The sequence below is a fragment of the Rhincodon typus genome, chromosome 15 (assembly GCF_021869965.1).
Source record: "Rhincodon typus isolate 14 chromosome 15, sRhiTyp1.1, whole genome shotgun sequence".
Taxonomy (NCBI): Eukaryota; Metazoa; Chordata; class Chondrichthyes; order Orectolobiformes; family Rhincodontidae; genus Rhincodon; species Rhincodon typus.
Genome location: NC_063346.1, coordinates 19966491 through 19994385, shown reverse-complemented (window position 1 = coordinate 19994385; position 27895 = coordinate 19966491). Strand labels below are relative to the sequence as shown.

The 27895-nt window shown below is 39.8% G+C and overlaps 1 protein-coding gene across 1 annotated transcript in view; it reads left to right on the top strand.

The window, feature by feature from the left end:
• plcg2 (phospholipase C, gamma 2) overlaps nucleotides 1-27895 on the top strand; it is a 189706-nt gene extending 161811 nt beyond the window's left edge. The window contains exons 25-32 of the mRNA XM_048606015.1: nucleotides 383-488; nucleotides 786-1001; nucleotides 4679-4803; nucleotides 7542-7656; nucleotides 13541-13711; nucleotides 16517-16605; nucleotides 22006-22226; nucleotides 23958-27895. Coding sequence (XP_048461972.1) covers nucleotides 383-488; nucleotides 786-1001; nucleotides 4679-4803; nucleotides 7542-7656; nucleotides 13541-13711; nucleotides 16517-16605; nucleotides 22006-22226; nucleotides 23958-24009 — 1095 coding nt within the window. The 3' untranslated portion in view covers nucleotides 24010-27895. The remainder of the gene's footprint in view (nucleotides 1-382; nucleotides 489-785; nucleotides 1002-4678; nucleotides 4804-7541; nucleotides 7657-13540; nucleotides 13712-16516; nucleotides 16606-22005; nucleotides 22227-23957) is intronic.

Sequence of the window (27895 nt, the reverse complement as noted above, 5' to 3'; positions counted from 1 at the left end):
GACTGAAGCAATATCCCAAAGATTACATTTCTTGTTAAACTAGTGATGTGATTGTCAGTATCGATGAACTGGAAGAAAAAAGACACACACAATATAGAAAAACAAAAGAAACATACAGTTACTAACTGGGATAAAATCATTACTATATGAACCTTCTAGTACCACTGACACTCGTGAAGCATTAGAGCTTCTTCTGTCCAAAAACACAAGTTCAATATTTGGTACATATATTTTGTAGAACAATATGGTTAAAAAATGTAAAATATAGTATAATTTTGTGGCTGAATAGATTGATCAATGTGTAAAATGAGTTGCGTACATTTCACAAGATTTTAAATTTCTTTGAATGGAACAAAAAATAATTTCTGCTTTGTTTTGACAGGAGAAGAATCGAAATGAAATGGAGAAAAAACAGCAGATTGCCAAAGAGTTATCTGACTTAGTTGTTTATTGCAGACCAGCAAAGTCTCGAGAATTTTTTCCAAATGGTAATTTGCTTTCCATGCAGTTGTCAGCCAAATCTATTTGATAGATTTGTAACAGTGATGTCTCACCTTCCCATTTATGCAGAAACAAAACTGTTTGTCCTATGGGAATTGTTTACCTGATGTTTCACACCATCTTAAACTAACCCAGCCACAATAGTGAATTTTTGCAGTGAATTTATAATTGAAAGCTTAGCCAATCCTGTAACACTCTAATTGCACAGAATTATAGCTGTCAAAATATAAAACACAAAGATCAAAATTAACAATTACTCACTAAAGGTAATATCACTCTTTCAGCTAAAGACAATATTGATTACAAAGAAATCAGATCATTTGCAGAGAACAAGGTCGATACCATCCTCAAACAAAGGTCAAAAGAGTTTCGGGAATATAACCGCAAGCAACTCTCCAGAATCTACCCCAAAGGTCAACGCATTGATTCTTCAAACTATGACCCAATTGTACTCTGGCAACATGGATCCCAAATGGCAGCCCTAAATTTTCAAACCCCAGGTACTTATTATTTTCTATAATGAACCACTTGAGATATTTTAGCCCAAAGTGTTGTGGCATTAAAGCAATGAACATGTTCATAAGAAGAATCACAGGACATCAGAAATAAGTGACTTTAGGTCCTGATGTTCCTATAATAAGCTTATGCTTAATCAGAATATGCCTAACTGCAGGAAATACACATGTACTGTCTTTTGTGCAGGAATGTGGATATGCAATAAAGGTAAGATTTCAGTTGATGTAATTTAGGAGCAGCACAGATAATCCAACAAAATCGTGCCTAGTTATAAATTAGCATAAAACCAATTTAAATTGTTTGAGAGAATCTCCTCAGTACAAAAAAGTAATGTTGCTTAAGTGCTTGTTGTGCCAAAATCTATGAGAAAATGTATCAAAAATATTGCTATAAATAATGTAAACGTGTAATAATGTAAAAGTATAATGTAAGTATTCCAGTTGCATTTCTGCCTACAGGCCAAGGCTTCATACTTAAGAGCATAGAGTACAAAAGGAAGGAAATTAGGTTAAATGTGTATAAAACAGTGGCTCACTGTCCAGAGTATTGTGCTTAGTTTTGGGCACCAAACTTTAGAAAGGAAGTGAAGGTATTAGCAATAATGTAGGATGATCATGAAAATAATTCCAGGGATAAAGAACTTCAGTTACATGGATAGGTTGGAGAAGTGGAACAGGTTTCCTTTAAGAATTGAAGGTTGTGGAAGAATTTTACAAAAATATTCATAATTGCGAGGATTCTGGACAACGCAGATAGAGAAGAACTATTCTAATTGTTAGAAGAATTGAGAAACAGAGGACATTCATTTTATGGTGTAGTCAAAAGATGCGCTGGGGACATGAGGAAATGATTTTTTTATACAGTGCACTGCTTGAGTATGTGGTGGAGGCAGATTCAATTATGAATGAGACTAGGTGAGTTACGTGTGCAGAGAAGCAGCACTGATGCAGTGGATCAAATGGCCTCTTTCTGTGCTATGAACGTTCTGTTCAAAGATCCTATTTTGACATAGATTAAGAACATATGATATAGAAGCAGGAATCGTCAGTGCAGTCCAGAAGCTTGTTCTACTATTCAGTAAGGTCTTGGCTGATAATTTAACCCAATTCCACTTTTCCTAATATTAATCCTAATACACTATATAAGAAATACGTCATAATTAATTGTTAGGATAAGCTTTGCATCTTGCCATTGCACATCATTTTCAAAGTATTGATAAAATATTCAGTGGTCTCCAGAGTATGTCACTTACAGAGATATGCGTGAGGAAGACAACACTTACATTTGTTCCCATAGCTGTCATTTCTAGGAACCCATCACTAGCATGAAGCCACAGGTTAAATGGTTTGAGAGGTGCCACTCCACACCAAGAACAGCCGACCAGAAGCCTCCTGTGCTCTTAACACATGTCCTAGGCATATGGAAGGAATCCTAGGATGAAAACCTGGCCTAGTTATGATGGGACTGTCCATGGATATCAAGCACTTTGAACTCTGAACCTCTGGTTCAGAGATAGAGATGCTGTCCACTTTGCCACAAGACATCCTTATCGCTTAGATTGAAGCTCTTAAAAGTTTTTGATACCTAAATCTGAAATGACTTTGTACACAACAACCTCTAGATGGAGCTTACACTCTGGCACACCCCTAGACCAAGTGGGACTTGAGCACAGACCTTCAAACTCAAAAGAAGGGACACTACCAGCTAGACAACAAGAGCCCTTCCTCTGCCCTTACCTAAGGCCACCTAAACTCTTGCATTGTTATGGACACAATAACATGACAGAATAGGTTTTCAATCTGCGCTATAAAGTCACCATAGTCCCAGAGAGCTGCTGTCTCATTAGAGAGATGACTAGTGGCGATTTAACCTGAGGATTACCACATCTCAGGCAAGGGGAGAGGTTAAGCATGGACCTTCATAACAACCTCAACCAATATGGGGATTGAACCTGGGTTATATATCATTTTACAAGGAACAGGACAGCACCTTCAAAACTTGGGGTGCCAGACCCAGGGTACAGACATAAATTACCTGAAGATATTTTCTAATCAACCTGTTCAGAAATGCTGCGGTACAACTCTGGAGCAGATGGAACATGAATCCAGGCCTCCTGGCTCAGATTTAGGGACACTTCTATTGCACCACAAGAACCCATGGTTTATCTTAATTTGAAGTCGCTGAATGTGAATAACCTGTTTCACCATAATGAAACCTTGAAAATAAAAGCTTCTGTGCTGTTTTTGTTTTTTTTTTAATTTGCACTGCTGGAACAGAGGCAACCAAAAGGATGCCATTCGGTCCATTGGGCCATTGCTGGCTCTCTGAAAGAGCTCTCCGATAGTCCTGCTCCCCTGTTCATTACTCAAACACCTACAAAATATTATTTTGAAGCAAAATACCTAGAATTATTGGAGGAAACTATACAATCATGAGTTAGAATAAGACCATATCCTCTGAAGAAATAATATAATTTAATAAATAAGTGAAAGTGGATGCAGAGCAGAAAGTAAAAATGAAGGTTCTGAGGTGATATGGACATGAGACCAAAGCAATATTTTTTATATAATTGCAAACCAAAATTTCTGGTCAAAAACTGTGGTCAAATATTCTATCATATATATCTCATTGAGTTTAGGAAATACATTGGTAATGCCAGATATACTTGGGGATATCAGTCATGCAGTACATCCACATCACCATTTGTTAATTGGAATTGTATTGTATAAACTTCAGAGCTTGGATCTTCCTTTTAGTTACCTTGGGAAGTAGGAGGAATTTTAATTTTAAACTGTTTTACTTGATTACTCAGCTCCATTATAATATTGAATGAGAATGTAAATTAGACATGACATATGAGATTGATGGCATGAATTAACTTCTCTCATTCCATGTTTTATGTAATTTTCACAACTTTTATATAATTGTATTAGGACATGATGCTTAAAATTCCAAAAAAAGGCCAGAATTTAGTAACCCTCGCCCCTCCAAACTCACCCTGGCTCTAGGCAGCTGCTTTTCGGCAGGTGAGGACAGCATAATAACCCCACTGCCTCCCTGTCTCCCTCATGAGCAGACGGTAGATGGAAAAGCTAAAAGGCTGCCTTCCTCCCTACTGGTTAATTGAGGCCCTTCAGTAGCCACCTCCACATATCTACCTGCAGGAGATACTCGCCATTGTGGGATACTACCAACTGGAACCATGGTAATGTTGAGGGGGGCCCATTTAGTGATACGCACTCTGTGCCTGATCAAGGACCCACTGAAAGCCATCCCTTGCTTCTGAACCTCATCTCCTCTAACTGATTTCTCTTCAGCCTGCCTCTCTGTTACTCCAGGGTCACCCACACTAACCTCTACCTAGGGACCCATTTCCAGTTCCTCCCGTAGGCCCTTGTGTACTACCAGAAATGATCAGCACTTCCGGTGATGCTGCCGGTCTTGGAGAAGTGCTGGCCTCTGATTGGATGGGATTTCTACCTACTGGGTCCTAATCTGATGGGAGGCCTGATCCTGTCCAGGCAAGTGCCTAATTTTTTTGGAATAGTGTTGGCCCTCTTCAATACACCCAGTAGTTAAGAGAGAACATTTTCAGGGTTTTGGTGTCTTCTTTGTACCCAGCAATGTGATTCAACAAACTCTTTCACTTTTTCTGTTACAGATAAACCAATGCAATTGAATCAGGCTTTGTTTTCTATGAATGGAAGAACAGGTTATGTGCTGCAGCCAGAATCTCTGAGGAGTGACAATTCAATGCATCACCGGCCATATTCTGTGAAAATAAAAGTAAGGAAATTTGATTCCACTTTGGGACCTCTTGTGTCATTCAAAAATTCAATAATAACATACAAACAAATAGAATAAAAACTAGGATGGCCAAACAGCCAGTTCTAGCAGTAACTGAAAGAACTGCGGATGCTGTGAATCAGGAACAAAAACAGAAGTTGCTGGAAAAGCTCAACAGGTCTGGCAGCATCTGTGAAGAAAAAAATCAGAGTTAACGTTTCAAGTCCCTGGTTCTGAGGAAGGGTCACAGGACCCAAAATGTTAACTCTGATTTTTTTCTTCACAGATGCTGCCAGACCTGCTGAGCTTTTCCAGCAACTTCTGTTTTTGTTCCTAGCAGTAACCACCTAGCTCCTGGCATCACTCAAGCCTAAAGGATGTTCCATGTTGTTAAAGTTTCCTCTTGTCTTCAAGCACTTGCACGATCAGCTCCCGGTAAGATTCCTCAAATTGCTATAGTTCCAGGCAGGATACCCAAAATTGTCAGGCTCTGAGGTAAGGAGGCATGAACTGGCTCCCCTTTCTTTATTCACTCACTCCCTCAGTTAATTGCGATATGGCTAATTTACTAAGAATCCTCTTCCTTATGGATACCATTCTCCTAGACCAGATAGATTTATATTTTAAAAGGAGTCAATTAGGCTTTCTAACAATAACAAAGAGTTAGTTTATTGGTCGCTAAACATAAAAATAGATAAAAACACAAGTTAAAAGATATATGGTTCAGTCCCTGGGCTGGTCGTGAAGAATAGATAGTGGAGCGCTGATAATGAAAAAATCAAATTTGAGATTCTGAGCTTTTGAGGTTTAGTTGAATTTTCTTGTCTGTTTCCTTTTGACTGGCTCGCTGGTGAGCTGATTTCCTGCACTCAGAGCAAGAGAAAAATTCACTTGCCATGCAGTTGGTGGTTCTTTGACTGTGACTTAGCGCTTGTATCCTGTCTGGTACATATGAGTACCCCAACTCACCAACCCACTTTTTTCCACAAGGCCACATAGGGTTGAACTTGCATTTAATCCTATTCCTGTGTATTTTTCAAAGAGGAAGACTCAAGCCATGCCCCTTGCTCAGACTACTATTGTCTTTTCTCCCATCAATCTATGATAAGTTCTAGGATATTACTGTTCATTTTGACGTGTATTTCTCCCCCTTTAAGTCCATGCACTTGTAGCTTCCTTGTCACCTTGTCAGGTGTGACATTCTAGGATCTCTCTCTTTCCCTACCATACAGCCACTGAATTTACATCCATAGTCATTTTGTCCCCTTTTGAAAACCACACGTTCGTACTAAAGTTCACTTTGTCCATAGACAACCCGGAAGTTTGATCTGTAGTCATGGCACACTTAAGGTGTTATGATTCTGCTCCTCTTCTTTTTATAACACATTATAAAGTAGTCCTGGAGTAGCCAAATTAAGCAAAATATTATCAAATTTATCACAAGAATGGTGCAAGCAAAGTCAATAGTAAATTTCCAAAGTGAATTGCATAAATATTTATGCAGGTTTAAAGTTTGTAGGGTAATAGGTGGGGAAAGACAGTCATCTTCTTGAGGGCAGTTAGGGATGTGCAACTTTACTGAGAAAAGCTAATGACACCCTCACGCATGAAAATTATGGATATAAAAAAACAGTGAGAGTGAGGCTAATTGGAAAGCATATTTGAAAAGCTTATACTGTCTCAAAGAACTGTATAGCCTCTTTTTATAATCTATTATTCCAGACTATAGTTAGAAACTATGTTCCAAAATATTTAATGTTCAAATATGTCTTCCCGGATGGAGTGATTCAAGATGATATATTTTTAATGCATGGTTCACTTATTTTACACAGTCATCCTGCATTGCCATTACTAACTTCATCAATGAGACAGAGCTCTGCATGTGTCATCTTATAGACAGAGGTCTTCTGATTGCAGAGTAATATTACATGTTAGTACATGAGTACATTAGTGTTTCTGCACATTGGAAGATGCCTTATAATGATGCCAAAGCTGTGGAATCATTTTTCATCCTGAGTCAGTCTTAAGAAGTGAAGTTGCATTAGTCAAAGTTATAAAATATGATGTATCAAGTGAAACTGTGTTACTTCTAAAGATGCCCTTGGAAGCAATTGCACTCCCATCAAAAGTGGTGAAGGTTATTGGGTGGATGTATAACTTATTCCTTGCAGCAGAAATTAAGTGGTTCTGGCCCTTCGTGCTGTAGTTGTTTTAGTCAACCTGCTTGATCATGTTTTGGAACATATTCGGGGTAGGTGGGACTCAAGAACAAAAAGCAAAGTTGCTGGAAAAGCTCAGGAGGTCTGGCAGCATCCGTGAAGAAAAAATCAGAGTTAACGTTTCGGGTCCGGTGACCCTTCCTCCAGTGCTGACCCAGTGGTACAGACGCTGCCACTGCACCACGAGACCTTTTTTTTTAAAACCTCATCAAGATCAGAAAGCCCAGTTACAGTTTGATCCTTTGTAGCTGGCTGAGTCAAGTCACATTAACCAAAATCAATCTGAGGGCTTGTTTGCTGTTTAATTTCGTAGCATGTTACCCATGTGATAGCTATTTTAATTAACCTATCTGGATAACATTATAACAAACCTCCAGCATAGATGGGACTTGAACACAGACTGTCTGTTAAGAGGCAGAGATGCTACCATTGTGCCTCAAAAGCCCCATGTATCCTATTTTATAATATACTTTGTTGGATTTTTGCATAATTTGTTTATCATTCTCATTGTTTTTGTAGCTTCTTGGTGCCCGTCATCTACCCAAACCTGGCAGGAGTATAGTTTGTCCTTTTGTAGAAGTGGAATTGTGTGGAGCTGAGAATGAGAATAAGAAGTTCAAAACAGTAGTGATAAGTAAGTTTGTGTGAAAGAAATCATGCAATGTGGAAATTATTTCACTAATTAAGCTGTTGATGTTTTTGCTTTTCTTTTAGTTTCGCTATGAATGTCTTTTATTGACGTTTGAGTAAAATCACTCAGTAACATATCAAACTAGTCCTGATTGTGTTCTATTTTAAAATGATGTGGAATATTCTGCGACCTCAGATGATTCTGTTTGCACCAGAGGCTGCAGTTGTCAAGCACTCAAACAAGACAAAGCAACCTGCATGATTGGCACCCATTCCACCACCTTAAACATTCACTCCCTTCACCACTGTCACAATTGTGCTTTCTAAACATTCTCCCATTGTCACCTCATTCAACTGCTCGCAAATGTAATGGGCAGAGGTGATTGGTGGTGAGACCTGTTAGAATGGGATAGGGAGAAAGAAATCAGATGAGAGTATGGTGATGGCATGTGTAGGGCCCTCAGAGTGAATTTGGGGGAGAGCTGTTAGAGTAAGTGTCAGAGCAAACCCTAAGATCAAAATAATGATCTCGATCTTGGAATGCAGGGGACAATTTCAAAGTTTACAGATATCTCAAAAGTTTGAAGAATTGAAAGCTGTGAGGAGAACAGTATAGTACTTCAGAAGGACATAGATACGTTGGCAGACTTGATAGTGGCAGATGAAGTTCAATGCAGAGAAATGTGAAGTGTTGCATTTTGTTAGGAAGAACATTGAGAGAAAATATAAAATGGGGGTCCAATTCTAAATGGGGCTCAGGAGCAAAGGGAGATGGGTGTATGTATGTACAGATCATTGAAGGCTGCAGGACAGGTAGAAAGAGTAGGTACTAAAGCACGTAGCATCCTTGTCTTTATTAAGAAGGGAATAGAGTAAAAGAGGTGATCTTGAACCTATATAAGATACTTGTCAGACTTCAGCTGGAGTAATGTGTACATTTGTGGCCACCACATTATAACAAGGATGTAAACTCATTGGAAAGAGTGCAGAAGTGGTTTACAAGAATAGTTCCAGGGATGCAGAACTTCAGTAATGAGGACAGTTTGAAGCATTTGGACTCATTGGAAAGAAGAAAGCTGAGAGGAGATGAACAAATGGAACACAGGAATAGGCCCTTCGGCCCTCCAAGCCTGTGCGGATCACCATGCCTTGATTAATCTAAAAACAAACTTGCCATTTTTCAATCTGTATTCCTCTATTCCCTCTCTACTCATGTACCCATCATGGTGCCTCTTAATGTCTTCAATGTGCCCACTTCCACCACCTCTTCTGGTAGTACATTCCAGGCTGCTCCCACTCACTGTGTGAAAAACTTCCCTCGTACATCTCCCTTAAACTTTCTCCCTCTGACCTTGAACCTGTACCCCCTTCTAATTGAAACTTTAATCCTGAGAAAAAGCATCTGACTATCCACCCTATCTATTCCTCTCATAATTTTGTAGACCTCTGTCAGGTCTCCTCTCAGCCGCCGTCTTTCCAGTGAAAACAATCCTAGTCTTTTTAACCTTTAACCTCATAGTCAATGCCCTGGAGACCAGGCAACATCCTGGTGAATCTTTTCTATACTTTCTCCAAAGCTTCCATATCCTTCAGGTACTGTGGTGATCAAAACTGCGCACAATACTCCAAATGCAGCCTCACAAGGGTTTTATATACGTGCAACATGTTTTGCCAACTCTTGTGCTCCATGCCGCAGGAGATGAAGACAAGCATGCCATATGCCTTCTTAATTACCTTGGCCACCTGTGTTGCCACTTTCAGGCAACTGTGGACCTGCATGCCCAGATCCATCTAAATGTTAGTGTTCCTAAGGGTTCTGCCATTTACATTATCACACCTAAATTTGATCCTCCAAATGCATCGCCTCGCATTTGTCTGGATTAAACTCCATTTGCCATTTCTGTGCCCAAACCGCCAATCTATCTATATCCTGTTGTATACTTTCACAATCGTTGGCACTATCAGCAACTCTACTAATCTTCGTGTCACCAGCAAACTTGCTTATCACACCACCCACATTTTCCTCCAGATCATTTATATATACTACAAACAACTAACAACCTAAGACTGACCCCTGTGGAACACCACTAGTTACTAGTCTCCATTCTGAAAAACAACCTTCCACCACTACCCTCTGTCTTCTATGATCAAGCCAGTTTTCTATCCATCAAGCCAGGCCACCCTGAATCCCTTGTGATTTTAGTTTTTGTACCAACCTGCCATGTGGGACTTTATCAAATGCCTGACTAAAGTCCATATAAACTACATCCACAGTCCTTCCCTCGTCAATTATCTTTGTCACGTCTTCAAAAAATTCAATGTGGTTGGTGAGACATGACCTTCCCGGTACAAAACCATGCTGCTTGTGACTAACTAGTCCATTTTTCTCCGAATGTGCATACATCTTGTCCCTCAGTATCTTCTCCAAGAGCTTCCCCACCACAGACATCAAGCTCACCGGTCTGTAGTTTCCTGGATTATCCCTGCATCCTTTCTTAAAGAAGGGAACAACATTCGCTAATCTCCAGTCCTCTGGAACTTCATCTGCAGTCAACGAGGATGTGAAGATATCTGCCAATGCCCCAGCTATTTCCTCCCTTGTCTCTCTGAGTAACCTGGGGTAGACCCCATCTGCTCATTGGGAACTTGTCTATCTTAATGCAACTTAGGATTCCCAAAACTTCCTCTTTCAATATGTTGACATTCTCTGGAGTACTCACACACTCATTCCATTAGTCATGTCCTTCTCCTTGGGGAAAACCGATACAAAGTACTCAATCAGGATCTCCCCCAATTCCTGTGGCTCTACGTATAACCTCCCTCCTTCATCCTTGAGTAGGCCTACTCGTACCCTCTTTCTCCTAACATATCCATAAAAAGCCTTAGTATTCTCCTTGACCCTGTTTGCTAAAGACATTTCATGGCCCCTTTTTGCCTTCCTAATTGCATATTTAAGTTCCTTCCTAATTTCTGTGTGCTCCTCCAGGGCTTCATCAGTTTGTACCTGCCTAGACTTGTCATCTGCTTCCCTTTTTCTTTTGACTGACATTACAATTTCCCTTGTCATCCATGGTTCCTGAATCCTGCCATTCCTATCCTTTAATTTTGCAGGGACATGCATGTCCTGCACTTTAGTCAATTGGTTTTTAAAAGCCTCCCACATGCCAGAGGTAGATTTGCCCTCAAATAACTGCTTCCAATTCGCATTCTCCAGTTCCTATCTAATTTGGGTGTAATTGGCTCTTGCCCAATTAAGCACCCTCACCCGAGGGCCACTTGTGTCCTTTTCCAAGACTGTTCGAAATCCTGTGGAGTTATGGTCACTAAGCCTAAAATGCTGTCCTACTGAAACATCAATTACTTGTCCTGGCTCATTCCCTAGGACCAAGTCTAATACGGCCTCCTTTCTGGTTGGATTGTCAACATACTGCCTCAAAAAGCCCTCTTGGACACAACTAACAAATTGCTCGCCATCCGAGCCCCTGGCTGTAAGGGCGTCCGAGTCAATAAGAGCAAAGTTGAAGTCACCCACAACAACCACCCTGCTTTTTTCACACTTTTCCAGTATCTGACTACATATCTGTTCCTCTGTCTCACGTGGGCTGTTGGGGGGTCTATAGCAAACTCCCAACATTGTGATTTCACCCTTCCTATTCCTGAGCTCCACCCATAATGCCTCAATACAAGATCCCTCTGATGTGTCCTCCTTCAACACAGCTGTGATGTGATCCCTAACCAGCAACACAACTCTCCCACCCCTTTTGTTTCCCTTTCTGTCCCATCTGAAACAGCAATATCCCAGGAAAGTTAAGCTGCGAGTCCTGCCCCTCCTTTAACCATGCCTCTGTAATGGCAATAACATCATAATCCAAATGGCAGTAATCCATGCTCTTAGTTCATCTGACTTACCTGCTATACTTCTTGCATTGAAGTAAATGCACTCCAGTCCTCCACTCACTCTGAGCCCCATGACTTCCCTGTGCCTGATCTTACTCTGTGCTATGCATATCTCTGTCACACTTTTGTCCCCAGTCCCTGTACTTACTGGCCTAGTATTCCAGTTTCCACCCCCGCCACACTAGTTTAAATCCTCCCGAAGAGCTCTAGCAAACCTCCCGCCCAGGATATTGGTGCCCCTCCAGTTCAGGTGCAACCCGTCCTTCCTGTACAGGTCCCACCTTCCCCAGAAGGTATCCCAATTATCCATATATCTAACCAGACCAGCTCTGTAGCCACGTGTTCAACTGCATTCTTTCTCTCTGTTCCTAGCCTCACTAGCCCGTGGCACAGATAGTAATCCTGAGATTACTACCCTGGTAGTCCTGCATTTTAGCTCCCTATCTAACTCCCTGAATTGTCTTTGCAGGACCTCTTCCTTCTTCCTACCTGTGTCATTTGTGCCAATGTGGACAATGATTTCTGGCTCTTTTCCCTCCCGCTTCAGGATGTCCTGTAACCACTCAGAGACACCAAGGACCCTGGCACCAGGGAGGCAACACAGCATCCTAGAGTCTCGTTCACAGCCACAGAAATGCCTATCTATGCCCCTGACTATTGAGTCACCTACTACTATTGCTCACCTAGACTTTGTCACACCCTGCTCTACAGCAGAACTAGTTGTGGTGCCAGAGGTCTGGCTACTGGTAGTACTATCTCCTGAGACGCTATCCCCCCCAACAGTATCCAAAACGGTACACCTGTTTGAATGGGGAATGGCCACAGGAGACTCCTGAACTACCTGCCTGCCTCTCCTGGCGGTCACCCACCTATCTGCCTGGACCTGTGGGGGTGTGACCACCTCCCTATAGCTAGAATCTATCACTCTCTGGCCCCTGTCTGCACCGCAGTGTGTCCAACTGCTTCTCCAACCAAACCACGTGGTCTGTGAAGAGCCTTGACACCAGTTCCTCCAAGATATTCAGACTGGTCATGGTGACTGCAGTGCCATCTCCCAGAATTCCTCTCAGTGACGTTTCTGCCACCTTCTGATTGGATCAATAGATCTGACAGAGGTTTTCAAATTGAAGCATGGGCTGGATAGAGTAGAGAGTGAGATGTACTGTTCCTGCTTATAAAAGCAACAAGAATAAGAGGGCATGGATGTAAAATGATCTGCAAAAGACAAAAGGGTGAAATGAGGAGAAACTTCCTTTGATTCAGTGAATGGTCAGGATATGTAATGCAGTGCTTGAAAGTGTTGTGGAAGCAGGTTCAACTGAGGCATTGAAAAGAGCATTGGATGATTATTTGGATAAACGTAATGTGCTACAACATGAGGGAAAAAAGCTGAGATTGGCACGTGTTAAGGATGCTTATTTAACTAGCCAGGTCAGGTACATGGGTCGAATGACCTCCCTCTCTGCTGTAACCCTTCTTGATCCGGTGACATGGATTGTAACAGTACAGGAAGGCAACTCACTATTACCCTCTAAAGGGCAATTAGGGAGGGGTAACAAATGCTGTCCATGCCATTGATGCTCATGTCCTCTGAACAAATTAAAAATAACAGTCAGAATCTGAAAAAGAAAAGTAAGGCTTTTTTTTAGGCTTTCAGGTTTTCGTAAGGTGCAGAGATTGTGGAATTGTAGAAACATCTTGCTGTGATTGTTGAGATTTAGCAACGGTGAATCCAATTACAAGATCTCAATCGCACTAAGTTTTAATTTAGTAAAAGGCAGGGGTTTAAACTGCAGCAATATGTCTTCAATAATGCATTGTTCATTATTATGTGCTTTTGTGCTATGTTTAACTGCTGCTAAAAGGCTAAAATGTGATAAGTAATATTCTGTGATGTGTAAAATGAGCCAAGAGAAATACAGATTTATATATGGAGGAAAGTGTCTTGTGAATAATAAGTTATTTAAATCATGTTTTTTTTTGTATTCTAGATGATAATGGCCTTAATCCAGTTTGGCCAGGAGCAGAAGACACTAATGAGGAATTTGTCATTCAAGATCCCTCTTTAGCTTTTCTCCGATTTGTCGTGTATGAAGAGGATATGTTCAGTGATCCTAACTTTTTAGCTCATGCCACTTTTCCAGTCAAAGGAATTAAAACTGGTTGGTATTAACAGATCAGAACCTCAGTGGAAATGGGTCTTGGATATTAGGCAGCATAACAGAGTTTAGCCAGACACAACCTGGACAATTTAAGATATTTTGATCCTGGGAGGAAAGAAGGCTTGGAGAATGTATACTCAGTTTTTAAGAGACATATGATAGGTTTCCCCATGCATGATCCAAAAGTCTTGATTTTTGTGCGCGCATTTATGAATTCTATATCTTAATGAAGGAAAAGGGCTCCATTATCAAAGCAAATTCTGATTCAGAATTTACTGTTTGTATTAATTTTAAAAACCTTGGAAATGTATCCTTCGGCTCTGACCCCCTTGGCGACTCAGTGTTAATGTGACTCCACCTCATCTGTTTGGGCAGTCAATGGCTTAGTGGTTTTGTCACTAGAATATTAATCCAGAAACTCAGCTCATGTTCTGGGTCCTTCATCAGAAAAGGGGGAGGGGAAGGGGGTTCTGAAATAAATAGGGAGAGAGTGGGAGGCGGAACCCTGCAGCCCAATGGTATCAATGTGGATTTCACAAGTTTCAAAATCTCCCCTCCCCCTACCGCATCCCAAAACCAGTCCAGCTCGTCCCTGCCTCCCTAACCTGTTCTTCCTCCCACCTATCCCCTCCTCCCATCTCAAGCTGCACCTCCATCTCCTACCGACCAACCTCATCCCGCCCCCTTGACCTGTCCATCCTCCCTGGACTGACCTATCCCCTTCCTAACTCCCCACCTACACTCACCTTTACTGGCTCCATCCCCGCCTCTTTGATCTGTTTGTTTCCTCTCCACCTATCCTCTCCTCTATCCATCTTCTATCCGCCTCCCACTCTCTCCCTATTTATTTCAGAACCCCTTTCCCCTCCCCCTTTTCTGATGAAGGGTCTAGGCCCGAAACGTCAGCCTCTCTGCTCCTATGATGCTGCTTGGCCTGCTGTGTTCATCCAGCCCTGCACCTTGTTGTCTCGGATTCTCCAGCATCTGCAGTTCCTACTATCTCATGTTCTGGGTACCTAGGTTCAAATCCTGCCATGGCAGCTGGTAGAATTTAAACTCAATAAAGAGTCTGGGATTAAGGGGTCTAAAGATGACCATGAAGCTATTGTCGATTGTTTAAAAAGACCCATCTCGTTCACTAATGTCCTTTAGGGAAGGACAACCGTCATCCTTATCTGGTCTGGCCTACATGTGACTCCAGACCCACAGCAATGTGGTTGATTCCTAACTGCCCTCCAGTAATAAATGCTGACCCAGCCAGAGATGCTGTATGAGTGAATAAAGAAAACAGAGCAATGATTCTTAAAGTACTCATCTGCAGACGCCCAGGCTTCTTGCCTAGCCTGATTATTTTGGACTTACATTTTATAAATATGTCTATTTGAACCATTGCTGTAATGTCAAGCACCTTGTTTTAATTCTTCCTTCAGTCAAACTTGCATCTCTGAGTTCATTGTGCTTTTGCTGAAATTTATCATGATTTTATATAATGAATTTCTGACGTTACATCTTTGTTAGGAGTCTAATTTATGTTCAAATTTAGAAAAGCAATCATTGAAATGTCTCAAGGGCAAAATGAGGCTGGTCTAGCTATCATATGAGGTTTCAGTGAAGTATTTCTTGTAATATCTGTGACTGACAAAATTCCAGTTAATTGTAGCTCACGTTCAGCATACACAAATGTAAACAGTGTGAGAAGTGACGTTTCAAACTTTCTACTGAACAAAATTAACCTGCTGCTTAACATATCTGAGATTGTGTTTAGTTGTCGACATGTGAATGAAGTTTTGCAGCATTTCAATTCATTTCTGAGAAAGTACAGACATGCTCCAGACATGGTGAACACAAAGTCAATTTGGTGAACAAAGTCTTTCATTAAAATGAAAAGATGGAATAAAATGAAAGTGAAATATTATTATGGTTAAATTTAGATCTTCTATTGTTAGAATACAGCAATGGACGAGGAGACCGTAAGTCTATAATGGTGAATTTTTTTCTTTATTGGATATATTCATCAAATTAACATAAAACTAATAAATTTAATTATGTTTTCATCACAATCAGTTGCTGCAGAATCATGCTGCACATAATCTAATGTCGGCACAACTTTAGTATACCTAGGACCTAGGACCAGCAAATCCACTTTGTTAAAATTTTGCTTTCTCTCTACATTTCTGTTCACCACAAACAGCAATTTCACAAACATCCTGTGTCTCCTATGACTTAGGATCGGTATCTTTATGCATGCTTTGAGTAGGAGTTGTGTGCCTGCATGCATTAACATTTCAAAACTGTGACAGAATGTTGAGTCAGTCAATGTGCCTATGCATAATCAGCTAGCCATTTGCCCGCAGAATCTGTGATTCTGTCTGGAAAGATTCATGTATTGTGTTATTTCCCCATAAAAATACAAAATACAGCAATTATTTTTGGAAGGGAGCTACAAGGCTTGCAGCGGTACAAGAAGGTGCCTTACACCATATTCCTAAGGGCAATTAGCAATGAGCAATAAATGCTGAACTTGCTAACAATGTGCATATCCCATGATGAATAAAAAGGAAGTTGAAAGGGAGTTAGTTCTACTTCACATTCACAAAATCTTCACGTTGGTAAGGTTTTGTATAAAAACTATTAGGAAGTTTTGAATATGAAGCAAGCTCCCATCGTGCATACTAACACTTGAATTAGTTTCCATGGGGTTTTGATGTAAGATGTCAATTTGTCAGTATAATTGAAATGATGATGTTGTTTAATGTTCAGAAATTTGAACATTCAGTAAATGCATGTTTTCCATCTTCTCTCCAGGATATCGATCAGTTCCTCTTAAAAATGGTTACAATGAAGACATAGAATTGGCATCTCTGCTTATCCAGTGTGAAGTGAACCAATTAGGGGTAAATTTTTATAACTCAGACTATTAATTATTGTTAACTTGTAACCTGGTAAGTTATCATTGAAAGCATGAATTTCTCTCTACATGTTCCAGAAATCCAAACCTGATAGGTAAGAGAAAAAGAACTTGCAGTTATATAACGCCTTTCTAGACCCCAGCACATCCCAAAGCACTTCAAAACTAATAATGCGCAGTCAGTGTTGTAATGTAAAGAAATGACATGAAATGAAAGAGACAGCAGGATGGATTTCATCTTCCCCACCAGGGATTGCAGATCACACACACTCCACAGAATATCATGTTTTCATTACATTAATTTCAATGGAATAAAAATCCAGTCGGATATAAAATTGTACAGTGCAGGCGATATCCCCCACCAGATTATGATTCATGCATTAGAAATATAGAGCACAGTTTTCCCCTCGCTGGAGGTGGCAAGAGTTAGTGGGACATATTTGGGAGGGTTGGCACTGAAAGAATCTCATTGCCTTCCGTCCATGTCACCAATGAAGTGCTGTTGAGGAAGTCCATTAGAGACTTTCTGTACTGGTCAAGTAAGAGCCACTTAAGGACCCCAACTCACCACATTCCCTAGTTCCCTGCATTCCTGGCAAGCGGCAAAATGGTTTGTTTCCCAACTGGACTCCACCTGCTAACCAGGTTGGGATAGGGTCCTCCATTTGGCCCAACCTAACAGCAGTCTGACATGAGATAGTAGGAACTGCAGATGCTGGAGAATCCGAGACAACAAGGTGCAGGGCTGGATGAACACAGCAGGCCAAGCAGCATCATAGGAGGAGAGAGGCTGACGTTTCGGGCCTAGACCCTTCATCAGAAAAGGGGGAGGGGAAGGGGGTTCTGAAATAAATAGGGAGAGAGTGGGAGGCGGATAGAAGAGGGATAGAGGAGAGGATAGGTGGAGAGGAAACAAACAGATCGAAGAGGTGGGGATGGAGCCAGTAAAGGTGAGTGTAGGTGGGGAGTTAGGAAGGGGATAGGTCAGTCCAGGGAGGACGGACAGGTCAAGGGGGCGGGATGAGGTTGGTCGGTAGGAGATGGAGGTGCGGCTTGAGGTGGGAGGAGGGGATAGGTGGGAGGAAGAACAGGTTAGGGAGGCAGGGACGAGCTGGACTGGTTTTGGCATGGTTGGAAGGCAAGGGAGTGGTTTCCAAAAGCCATCCCCTTTCCCTGCCTCCAACTCCTCCGACACCTCCCCTCACCCTCACTCCAAGAGAAAAGAAAGGAAAATATCTACCTTCCCGTTGTTGATTTCCCTTAAGTATAGGCATCAATCGGTGGTCTCTAGAACCCCGAAGCTTCTTTTGAGAATGATGCCATTTTCGAAGCCCCTGATTAAGTGTGTAAAATGACTGGTATGCAGTCCAGCGATTTTTCTTCGCTTTGCACTTGCTTGGAGGCTGCCAACCACTATGGATTGCATAGCTCCTTCGACAGGAAAGGAGTGGGAGTGGGGGTGGGGGTGTGGTGGTGAGAGCTGTAGAATCGGAAAGCTGCATACAGTAGTGAGGCTGGTAGCCCACAAGTGTTGCTGAGGTATGTGTGTGGTAACAGTGTTAGAGTGAGTGTGCCATAGCAGAGAGAAGGTGGTGGAATCTAACCTTACCAAATGCAGAAAATCATTAAGCTTTTTCCTGCACTGCTGTGTATTCCCTCTAAACCTGGTGTCAGCCCTGACCCGAGCTGCTCTTTGAGTCCAGGCCAGCTGTGTTTGGTGCTTTGGCTGCTGGGTAAAGGATGGACCTCCTATGGACCACCCTGTCCACCAGGAACTCCAGGTCCCAATCTGTAAAGCCGCATGCCAGCTTTCCTTTCTGTGACATTTTGGTTTGTTAAGAGGACAGTGCGCAAGGTAGTTCTTGCCTTGCGGCATCTCAAGTCATGTGTAGCTGGGCTTTCGGTGTGGCTCCAGTCGCTTGTACACCAGAAAGTCCTGGCAGGAGCCAGAATCTTGCCTCTCATGCTGTGAGATTACACGACAAGGTTGACAAATAATTAACAAAGTGAGGAGTGCAAGGTAGTGAGAAAAGTCACTGTGAGCCATGTAAACCTGCCTTGAAGCTGCCACCCCAAAAATAACACAGCTAAAAATGGGGAAATCCAACCCAAAATAATTTTTTTCAGGCTTCACTAAGATACCCCAATAGCCATTAGGTATGCCTGTGAAATAGTCTATAGTTATGATAGTTAAAGTAGGACCGCTAATAGAAAATTAGCAATCAGAGTAGTTACAGGTAAGAACTGAAGTTTCAACAGGTCAGACTTCACATAGCGAAACTGTCAATGTAACATTTCAAAGTACATTTTTTGTCTATATTTGAATTATTTGCATAATGTTTATTATTTGAGTGAAACAACCACAATAAATTTCGCACAAGGAAGTTAAATTATTTTATTGTACGGCATGGAAACAGATCTTTGTTCCACTCGTCCATGCCGTCCACGCTGACCTAGACGCTCTAAACCCCTCCTATTCATGTACCCATCCGGGTGCCTTTTAAATTGCATAATTGTACCAACCTCCATCACTTCCTCTGGCAGCTCATTCCATACACACACCAGCCTCTGCATGAAAAAGTTACCGCTCAGATCCTTTACCCTTTCACCTTAAACCTATGCTGTCTAGTTTTAGACACACCCATTTTGGTAAAAAGACCTTGGCTATTCACCCTATCCATGCCCCTCATGATTTTATAAACCTCCGTAAGGTCACCCCTCAGCCTCCGGCACTCCAGGGAAAATGCCCCAGCCTATTTAGCCTCTCCCTATAACCCAAACCCTCCAATCCTGGCAACATCCTTGTAAATCTTTTCTGCACCTTCACAAGTTTCACAACATCTTTCCTATAGAAAGGCAACCAGAACTGTGCGCAGTATCTAAAAGTAGCCTCACAAGTGTCCTGTACAGCTGCAACATGATGTCCCAACTCCTATACTCAGAGTTCTGACCAATGAAGGCATGCACGCCAAACATCTTCTTCACCACCCTATCTACCTGTGACTCCACTTTCAAGAAACTATGCACCTGCACCCCTCGGTCTCTTTGTTCGTCAACACTCCCCAGGGCCCTACCATTAGCTGTATAAGTCCTGCCCTCGTTTGCGTTACCAAAATGCAATACCTCACATTTATCTAAATTAAATTCCATCTGCCACACCTCAGCCCATTGGCACATCTGATCAAGGTCCTGCTGTACTCTGACATAATCTTCTTCACTGTCCATTATGCCACCTATTTTTGTGTCATCTGCAAACTAACTAACCATACCTCCCATATTCACATCTAAACCATTTGTATAAATGAAAGAAAGCAGTGAACCCAGCACCAATCCTTGTGGCACATCGCTGGTCACAGGCCTCCAGTCCTAAAAGCAACCCTCTACCACCACCCTCTCCTACCTTCAAGACAATTTTGTATCCAATTGACTAGCTTCCCTGATCCCAAGTTATCTAATCATACTAACCAGTCTACAATGCAGAACCTTGTTGAATGCTTTGCTGAAGTCCATTTGGAAAACATCTAATACTCTGCCTTCATCAATTTTCTTTGTCGCCACTTGACATGATTTCCCACACACAAAGCCATTCCTCTGATCAGTCGTTGCCTCTCCAAATCCTCTCCCTCAGAATCCCCTCCAGCAAGTTACCCACCACTGGCATAGGGCTCATTGGTCTATAGTTTCCTGGCTTTTCCTTACAGCTTTTCTTAAATAATGGCACCACATTAGCCAACCTCCAGTCTTCCAGCACCTCACCCGTGGCTGTCGATTTTACAAATATTTCAGCAAGGGCCCCAGAAATTTTTTCCCTAACTTCCCACAAAGTTCTGGGAAACACCTGTTCAGGTTCCGGAGATTTTTTTACTTTTGTGTGTTTTAAGACCTCCAGCACCTCTTCTGTAAGATGAACTCTTTTGAAGATATCACTATTTATAGCGCCAAGTTCCCTAGCTTCCATATCCTTCTCCATAATAAATACTGACTCAAAATATTCGTTTAATATCTCACCTATTTACTGTGGTTCCACACATAGATGGCCATGTTGATGTTTAAAAGGCCCTATTTACTCCCTAGTTACTCTTTTGCCCTTAATGTACTTACAGAATCTCTTAGAGTTCTCCTTGATTCTATTTACCAAAACTATCTCATGTCCCCTTTTTGCCCTCCTGATTTCCCTCTGAAGTATACACCTATTGCCCTCCGACTCCTCTCAGGATTCACTTGATCCCAGCTGTCTATAATTGATACATGCTCCCTTCTTTGATCAGAGCCTCAATTTCTCTAGTCATCCAGCATTCTGTACACTTACCAGCCTTGCCCTTCACACTAATAGGAACATACTTTCTCTGAACTCTCATTATCTCATTTTTGAAGGCCTCCCATTTCTCAACCATCATTAACCTGTGAATAGCTTCCCCTAAGCAACTTTTGAAAGTTCCTGTCTAATACTGTCATAATTGATCTTACTCCAATATAGAACGTTAACATTTTGATCAGTTCTATCCTTTTCCATAACAATTTTAATACTAATACAATTATGATCAATTGTTCCAAAGTGCTCCCCCATTAACACCTCAGTCACTTGCCCTTCCTTAATTTCCCAACAGAAGGTCAAGTATTGCTCCTTCACCAGTAGGTACATCCACATATTGAATAAGGAAGCTTTCTTGTATACACTTAACAAATTCTTCACTATCCAAGCCCTTAACACTGTGACAATCCAAGTCTATATTTGGAAAGTTATTATTCCCTACTGTCACCCTTCAGTGTTAGTAATCTGGTAAGACATCTCACTCTATCCTGTTGTGAATTAAGGAGCTAACAAAGTGGAGGTCATTTCCTCTGCTAAAGAAATCATACTTTTGCGAAATGATCACCTAAAAGATTGCAGAGGCATTCAACTTACGTAACATGATTATTTGTGATATTCTGCTGCCAAAAACCATATCCTTTAAAAATGATCACACAAACACTAACTCAAGGGGAGACAATGGCCTAGTGGTATTATTGCTGGACTGTTAATCTAGAGACCCAGATAATGTTCTGGGGACCCAGGTTCGAATCCCGCCATGGCACATGGTGGAATTTGAATCCAATAAATATCTGGAATTAAGAATCTAATGATGACCATGAATCCATTGCCGACTGTTGGAAAAACCCATCTAGTTCACTAATGTCCTTTAGGGAAGGAAACTGCCATCCTTATCTGGTCAGGCCTACATGTGACTCCAGACCCACAGCAATGTGGTTGACTCTGAACTGCCCTATGGGTAATTATGGATGGGCAATAAATGCTGCCTAGCCAGCGATGCCCTCATCCCATTACTGAATTTAAAAAAAGATTAGCTAATCCTGCCATTAAATGCATATTATTTGATAATCACAGGAAGGTGAAGAGGAACTCTACTCCTCACGTCAACAGTTACAGCAGCGGCCACTTGAAGGGTTATATGACAGTGCCTTAAAAAGACAACGGACTTTAGATGGGTTATATAGCACCAGTGCACCTCGTCAGCGACAATTTGACCCAATACTATATGATACTACAATACAAACCGCAAGGGGTGGAGGTCAGAGAGATCAGCTGCCAGAAGTTCCAAAGAGGAGGTGAGTACAGTCTATGGAAACTTTAATCCTGAGAAACTAAGTGAAAGAGTGATTGTAGATCTCTTGTAAATGCCGAAAGATTCTGCTGGTGATTTTATCTTGTTGTGCCCCAAGACTATAAAAGCCTCAACATGAGTTTTGTACCCCTACGGTCCCACAAGCCTCAGCAATATGATGAGTACTCTTTTGAAAGGAGCATACTGTTTTTTTGTCCAAAGTGTCTGTCTGTTTCAGGCAGATGGCCCCCTCTAATATCCCAGGACACCAGCTATGAGTTTATGTTGGAACTGCTGCCCTAGATGCACTGATCAGTTTAATTGGGTAACAATGCTGAGAAAGTAAGTTTGGCAGTCTTTTTGAGGTGCCAGTGGAAATCTCTGATATCTTAATCCCTGTCCATTTTACCCATCAACTTGTTACTGGCCAGAGTGTCTCAATATTAGTCAGTACTAATTTGGTGATATTGCTCCCACGTGGCACCCTGCTTTGTTGATCCAAATGTGGCTGAGCCCTCAAAAGCATCACCTCTGCATTGCTGCAGTAGCAGATAAATTTTCTGCCTGATCTGCTGATCAGGCACTCATTAGTCAAAATCGCCTCTATCTTTTATGTTGTTTTGTGGGATCTAATGAATTCCAAGAGACCATGTGGTGTACATAACACCCACAATGGTTTTATGTAGGCAGTTCCATGATTTTGACCCGTTGTTGCGACTTTCAATATTAATAAGAGTGCAGAAGTAAATGCACAATTATACTTTGTTATAATACATACAATTGGCTTTGTACTACATGTAATCTTAATTTAATACTTAATTAGCTTCGGTTTGTAATTTCCACTGCATGTTGATCATTAAAATATTTAAGGACTCTATAATCAACTGAACACTCAACAGTGGATTTACTTTGATTTAACAAATATACCGAAGAAATTATCGGTATCCTTATCCTTATCTCCTCAATATTAGTATTTTAGTTTTCATGAAAAGTTGGAAAGTATATCATATTAAAACAAAAATTTGCAATAAATTGTACTGAACTGTTAAGAATGTAAGCATTTGAATGTCTTTGGGCACTCTGAATGAGTCAAGCAATGCAGAATACACTCTTCTCATCAATCTTTTATCAACCTAAACATGTTCAACACAAGTTATTTACATAATCTGTGTCGTTATAATAGGATTTCACTGCACCCATGCACATCACACTGTTTCAACATTCATCATTCAAATGAAATAGAATCATAAAGCACAACAGAAGAGTATTCAATCCAATGTGCCTGTGCCACGATTTTAAAACTTAATGAATTTGCCCCACTCTCCATCTTCCTTCTTTTACTGAATCTGCATCTCTTTCAATCAGTTTATTCCAAATCACAATAAATTTCTTCTCCTCATGTTCCCACCTGCTTTTTTGCTAAGTGTTTTAAATTTCTGTCTTCTGCTTACTGACATTTAAGCCAGTGGAACTAGTTTCTCCCCATTTATTCTGTTTGGTCACATCATAATTTTAAACAATTCGATTAAAGATCCCTTCAACATATTCCACTCTAAGGAGAACAATCCCAGCTTCCCTCAAAATATTAGCACTACTGTCACTTTTTTGGGGTAGAAACAGAGAGAACTTTGGAATGACCCTATGTTTGATTATTTGTTAGACTTTTATGGTAAAGTTAACAAAGCCTAAGTTGAATAACTAACAAAGAGATTTTTCTGCTGTTTCCATTCTTCAGAGGCAAGGACAAGGAAAAAAGGCATCCCAACAGCAGCAAGTTTTATACATGAAAGAAGAATGCCTTTATCACCCATCCACGATGCCAATATCAATAAAACAAATTAAAATCAGTGATCACTGTAAAGTTTGGGATCAACCAATTTTGAAATTAATACATACAGTAAAATTATTGCACTGCACCTAGTTATTACTTTTGTCAAGTAATTAAGATCATGATGTATGGTGAAAAACATTGAGTATCTTCCTACTTTTCATAAACCTCTTTTTCTCTTTTGATTAAATGGTCTACTGACTCCGATGCCTCTCAAAGAAATCTATTCTCCAACAGTCAATCAATTAAAATATATTACATGCAATGTTAAAAAAAAAGTTTGAGGGATTCAGTGTAACTGCAAAATCAAATAGAGTGCAATTCTATTCCCTTGTGAAATGGTCTCTGTTTCTTCAGATCAATGTTGATCTTTTTGCAAAGCTAAGTTCATATATCAAATTTCACCTTTGGTAACAATAAATAAGAAGACAGTACACATGACGTCAAAATTATTCCTGAAGCTCATGAGATTTAACAAATAAAGAAAAATGAACTGTGTTGTTTCATTGAAATGTGTCAATAATGTAGACTAACTTAACCATGGAGTGCATCCTATAGCAAGTTCACAGAAAAAAACAAACACGTTTTACTTTCACCAGTTTGAAAATGGTCACGGTCAAGATGGAGGACTTTCAGCATGTGATTTTATATGCTGATTGAAAATGAAAATTCATAGGTAGTCTTAATAACTGATGCCAGACTATGACGCAGAGAAATGACAATTCTGCAACTACTAAAACCATGCTTTTATTCAGTAACATGTTTTCTAACCTTTAACACCAGGCATGGTTCAATTGGAAAGCCAGGCAGAATTATTTTGATCACAGTAAAGAGGAAAGCAGTATATTTCAACAACATTGCAACATACCACTCAGAACATGCATCGTTTCATTAATGTAAGAAACAGACAGCACGTTCTGTAAGATATAAATTATCTTCATGATTATGCTTAGGATCTCAATTATTGCAAAATAATACATTAAATACCTTAGTGATTAGTTTTTTAAAACAGATATAGCCATAGAATTAAGGTGGAAAGTTAAAGTGTTATACATCAGTTTTATTGGAAGTTTCAATATTTCTGGTAAATAGAGTCCAGAAAGCCAAATGCTTTTGTATTTACAGCCTGCATATACATATTATTCTGTTGCTCATGAGGTTTATCCCCTTTGTAATTTTCAATTTGTGTTACTCAATTTATTCTGCCATTCAAAACTCTAATTCTCCCATGCCAGCAACATTAGTCTAAATACATTTCATATTGTCTGTGCATTAAAATTGTGCAGTTGATCCCTGATGGAATGAAGCATATTGAATGTTCACAATCAAGAGTTTTGATTAATTTATTTAACTTCAAAACATTAAACAGATACAGTCCTTCCTTTGGCTAATGCTAAAATAATCTGTTAATTTAATATGGTCTGACTGCAGCTTGTGATGTATTTTCTGATAATTATTATAATAAATTTCTATAAAAAGCCTTATTATTATTAACTAGAAGCCCGTTTGGAATTAGTCCTGCCATCTTGGAATTGAATATATGGAAAAGAAAGAAAAAAGTAAATTGCAATGCTGGTTTTACATTACTTTTTCTTCTGCAAGGCACACTGGTTTGTCTCCTTCTACAAGCCTTTGTGACAGATCCAAACACATCAGGCTGATTTGTGATATTTCCTTTGCACGGACCATTGGGTTTGTGCACTCTGTAACTAGTATTTGTGCTAGGGCAGTAAGGGAAATTTGCAGTGCACATTTTTGAAAAAACTATATTTTATATCTTCAATGGGACCTTCAGCAATAAAAAGAGAAATTATTTTCTGAATAAAAACAAGAACAAATCACAGTTGGGAATGAATTGCTACAGTGTCTATTTGTGGTATCGTCATTTAACATCAATTTTAAAATCATTAAAATCAACTTACACATGGAAATTTTTTTCCATGATATATATTTGTGGCATTACTTTCAGTATAACCAAAATGCTTTTAAGTTATTTGCCCTATGTATATTTTACTGTGTAATTTTGGGAATCTACTTTCTGTCCACTTGACATCCAAATTGTTGTAATGAAATCCTATCAAAGTATTGGAAGATATCATATGTGTGTAAAATTCATAGATGTTTAGAATCCATGTTAGCTTGTTACTGCCATTTGTTTTCATGTTAGAATCAAAATTATCAAAAATGTGGCATTTAAAGGGTGATGGTTTGAGATATGTAGAGCGAAATTCTATTGCCTTTCAATACTGACATAAAGTGTGCCAAGTTGATATGTGAGTCAGATTGTTGTTTTATAGTTCTAAGCTGAAGTTTATGTTTGGAATGCAAAGCCTCGCATGCCTTTTCCTGTGTCGGAAGCCTACAATTTTACTTCTTAGAAATGCAGAAGTTAACGTTAAACATAAAACAGACAATGCAATGTATATTTTCCTTGAACGTTGTTTTAAATGCATTTGGTAAAAAATGTCATTGTTTAATGTCATTATTTTTAACTTTTCTGTTGAATTCTAAGGTAATGCTTATTCTAGCATTAATGCTTATTCTTAGAACTAAGAATCAGACCCTATTTACTGATTTTGATTTTAGTAATAGGAATGAATAATAATTGATTGATTTTCCCCTTTTTGGTCTGAATTTTCAAAATGTGTGTTTTCACCATTTTCTCTGAAATTGATGTAAGAAATGTTGGATTTATTTTCCTCAGTTTCAAGTTCCTGATCTATTGAAATATTTTTGTCAACTATTATTCAAGTTAGTTAGTTAGGAAATGGCTCGCATTATGCAAAGTGCACTCAGGGAGACAAAGCTATTTAATTGATTAACCAACTTGCACTGTACATAGGTGAGATATTATCCTGTTGCACATATGAGCCATTTTACAAATTCTGGTGTATGACAAAAGAAAACTGCAATTCTGGAAACCTGAAAGGAAACTACAAATGCTGGAAACACACAGTAGGCCAGTCAGTACAAAATGAAGGATACATGTCACGCATTGCACAACTTATCTTTTTTCTTAATAAATATCATTCTCGAGTATATTTCTACTATTTTCTATATTTCAATCCAAATGCAATGGTTTCCAGTATTGTCCAGTTTTTATTGGAAATCCATTAAAATGTTGTAATTTAAGAATGCAGTTGAGACATTTATACTGCCAGCGAAGAGCATTTGATTCTATGAAGAAACCTCGGGATGCAAATTACAGGCACTCAATATTTAAAACAGAATGCCTTTGAACTATTCAGAGGAAATTGTCAAATAGTTGTATTTATATTCTTCACATTGTACTTTTTGAATATTATCTGTTGTCTCTTGTAACTTCAATTAATGTATTTTCTTTTTATGGTGTTTTAATAGTTAAATTTAAAGTAGACATTCTGCCACAATATTCATGAATCCTTACAGAATGAGGACTGGGTCAATGGACAGATGACATTTTTTAACAAGTAATAAATTTGATTGACTAATTCTGCATTAGTGAACTGTATTCTGTTTTAATTTTGTCAGTGTAGTTGATGTTCTAACGCTGGATAATGTATTTGAATATTATGGGAATAGTTGAACAATGTTAAAGTGGTTCTGAAACTCATTCTCAATGGGAGACACAAGTCCTAAGTATAATTATTGCTGGGTATAATTATTCAGTGGGTCTAATTCACAGCAGTGAATGGTAAGTTAGGTAGTTTTTAAGTTATCTTAAAAAATGAAATGAGTTCAATTTAAAGGAAACTTAACAGTTCTGAACATTTTATGAATTTTGCATTTTATTGTTAATTATTTAACAAGCAAATAAAGATATACTCATGTATTCATGTCTCTGATTAAAAATACATTTATGACTA